Source organism: Triticum dicoccoides, chromosome 3A (genome assembly GCF_002162155.2).
Source record: "Triticum dicoccoides isolate Atlit2015 ecotype Zavitan chromosome 3A, WEW_v2.0, whole genome shotgun sequence".
NCBI lineage: Eukaryota > Viridiplantae > Streptophyta > Magnoliopsida > Poales > Poaceae > Triticum > Triticum dicoccoides.
In genome coordinates, this window is record NC_041384.1 from 58,306,727 (window position 1) to 58,308,570 (window position 1,844).

At 63.9% G+C, this 1,844-nt stretch overlaps 1 protein-coding gene across 1 annotated transcript; it reads left to right on the top strand.

Annotated features, from left to right (window-relative positions):
- The first annotated feature begins 204 nt into the window (after positions 1-204).
- Positions 205-1,818, top strand: LOC119271214 (xyloglucan galactosyltransferase KATAMARI1 homolog). The gene has a single exon (XM_037553126.1). The coding sequence runs from the start codon at positions 305-307 to the stop codon at positions 1,814-1,816; it is 1,512 nt and encodes a 503-aa protein (XP_037409023.1). The 5' UTR covers positions 205-304; the 3' UTR covers positions 1,817-1,818.
- The last annotated feature ends 26 nt before the right edge of the window (positions 1,819-1,844 follow it).

Sequence of the window (1,844 nt, forward strand, 5' to 3'; positions counted from 1 at the left end):
AATAAGAGTCAGCCCCATATTCTAAACATCCACATGCTCACATAAGCATCATTCCCGTATTCTTGTGAACGGCTTGTAAGAGTGACGACGTGCACGTATATACACCTACCTAATCAAGTAATCAACGGCGAATTAGTCTAGAAAGCGACGACGTGCGGGACACCGCTATGCATGTCTAACTTAAAATCAGTCACCTTCCAACAAAATACTCTCCACTTGGAGACGCCCCGTACGTCGATCAGTAACAGACACACCAACTGTACACGTATATAATACTCCGTATGGCAGTGGTCGGGTTCCACCGATGAGCCGGCAGCGACGACACACCGCCGGCACGAGCCACATTTTCTGCAGAGGCGACCGGCGATCAATGGAGATGTATGGCGCCGTTCCCCGGCCTCGGCTCCTCCTCCTCCTCCTCCTCGCGGTCGTGTTTTGGGTTTGCTTACTCCACTTCCGCCTGTCCGTGCTCATCAGTGGCGTGGCGGTCGCGCCGATGGAGCGCATGGCGTCGTTTGCGGCGGGCCACGAGAGCCGCGGCGACGACGGGGACAAAGACCCTTGCCGGGGGCGACGCGTGTATATCCATGACCTCCCGCCGCGCTTCAACGCCGACATACTCAGTGGCTGCGGCAGGACGGACGGGCGCTGGCCCAACATGTGCGAGCAAGTGAGCAACGCCGGCCTCGGGGAGCCGCTGCCCGAGCCCAACCTGGAGGGCAAAGGGGAGGGCGCGGGCGGCTGGTACGCCACGCAGCAGTTCGCGCTGGACCCCATCTTCCACGGCCGCATGCTACGCTACGGCTGCCTCACCAACGACTCCTCCGAGGCGGCGGCGGTGTTCGTCCCGTTCTACGCCGGCTTCGACTTCGCGCGGCACCACTGGGGCTACGACAACGCCACGCGGGACGCCGCCTCGCTCGACCTGGAGCGCTGGCTCGTGCGCCGCCCGGAGTGGCGCAGGGCGGGCGGCCGCGACCACTTCCTCGTGGCGGGGCGCACGGCGTGGGACTTCCGGCGCCACACCTGCCCCAGCCCGACCTGGGGCACCAACCTCCTCTTCCTACCGGCCGCCAAGAACATGACCGTGCTTGTCGTCGAGTCGTCGACCACGCCCGGCCACGGCAACGACATGGCTGTACCATACCCCACCTACTTCCACCCACGGACAGACGACGACGTCCTGCGCTGGCAGCGCAGGATCAAGAGCGCCGACCGACCGTGGCTCATGTCCTTCGTGGGCGCGCCGCGACCGGGAGACCCGCGGTCCATCCGATCGCAGATCATCGCCCAGTGCGGCGCCTCGTCCGCGTGCCGGCAGCTGGGCTGCGCCAACGGCGCCACCCAGTGCCACACCCCGGGGGACATCATGCGGCTCTTCCAGAGCTCCACCTTCTGCCTCCAGCCGCCGGGGGACTCGTACACGCGGCGGTCGGCGTTCGACGCCATGGTCGCCGGCTGCGTGCCCGTCTTCTTCCACCCGGCGTCCGCCTATCTCCAGTACCGGTGGCACCTGCCGGAGGACCACGCCAGGTACTCGGTGTTCATACCGGACGACGCCGTGCGCGTCGGGAACGTGAGCATCGAGGACACGCTGAGAAGGATACCGCGAGCGGCGGTGCGGAGGATGCAGGAGGAGGTCATCAGGCTCGTGCCGAGCCTGGTGTACGCTGACCCGAGGTACTCGCTCGAGACAGTCAAGGACGCATTCGACGTCGCCGTGGAAGGTGTCCTAGAGAAGGTGGCGGAGTCGATGCGGGAAGTCAAAACTGAGCGTCGTCGATCCAAGTGGCTAGACAAGATTTGGTCCGAGTAATAGGTTGGCATGACGAAGTTTTTTTTTT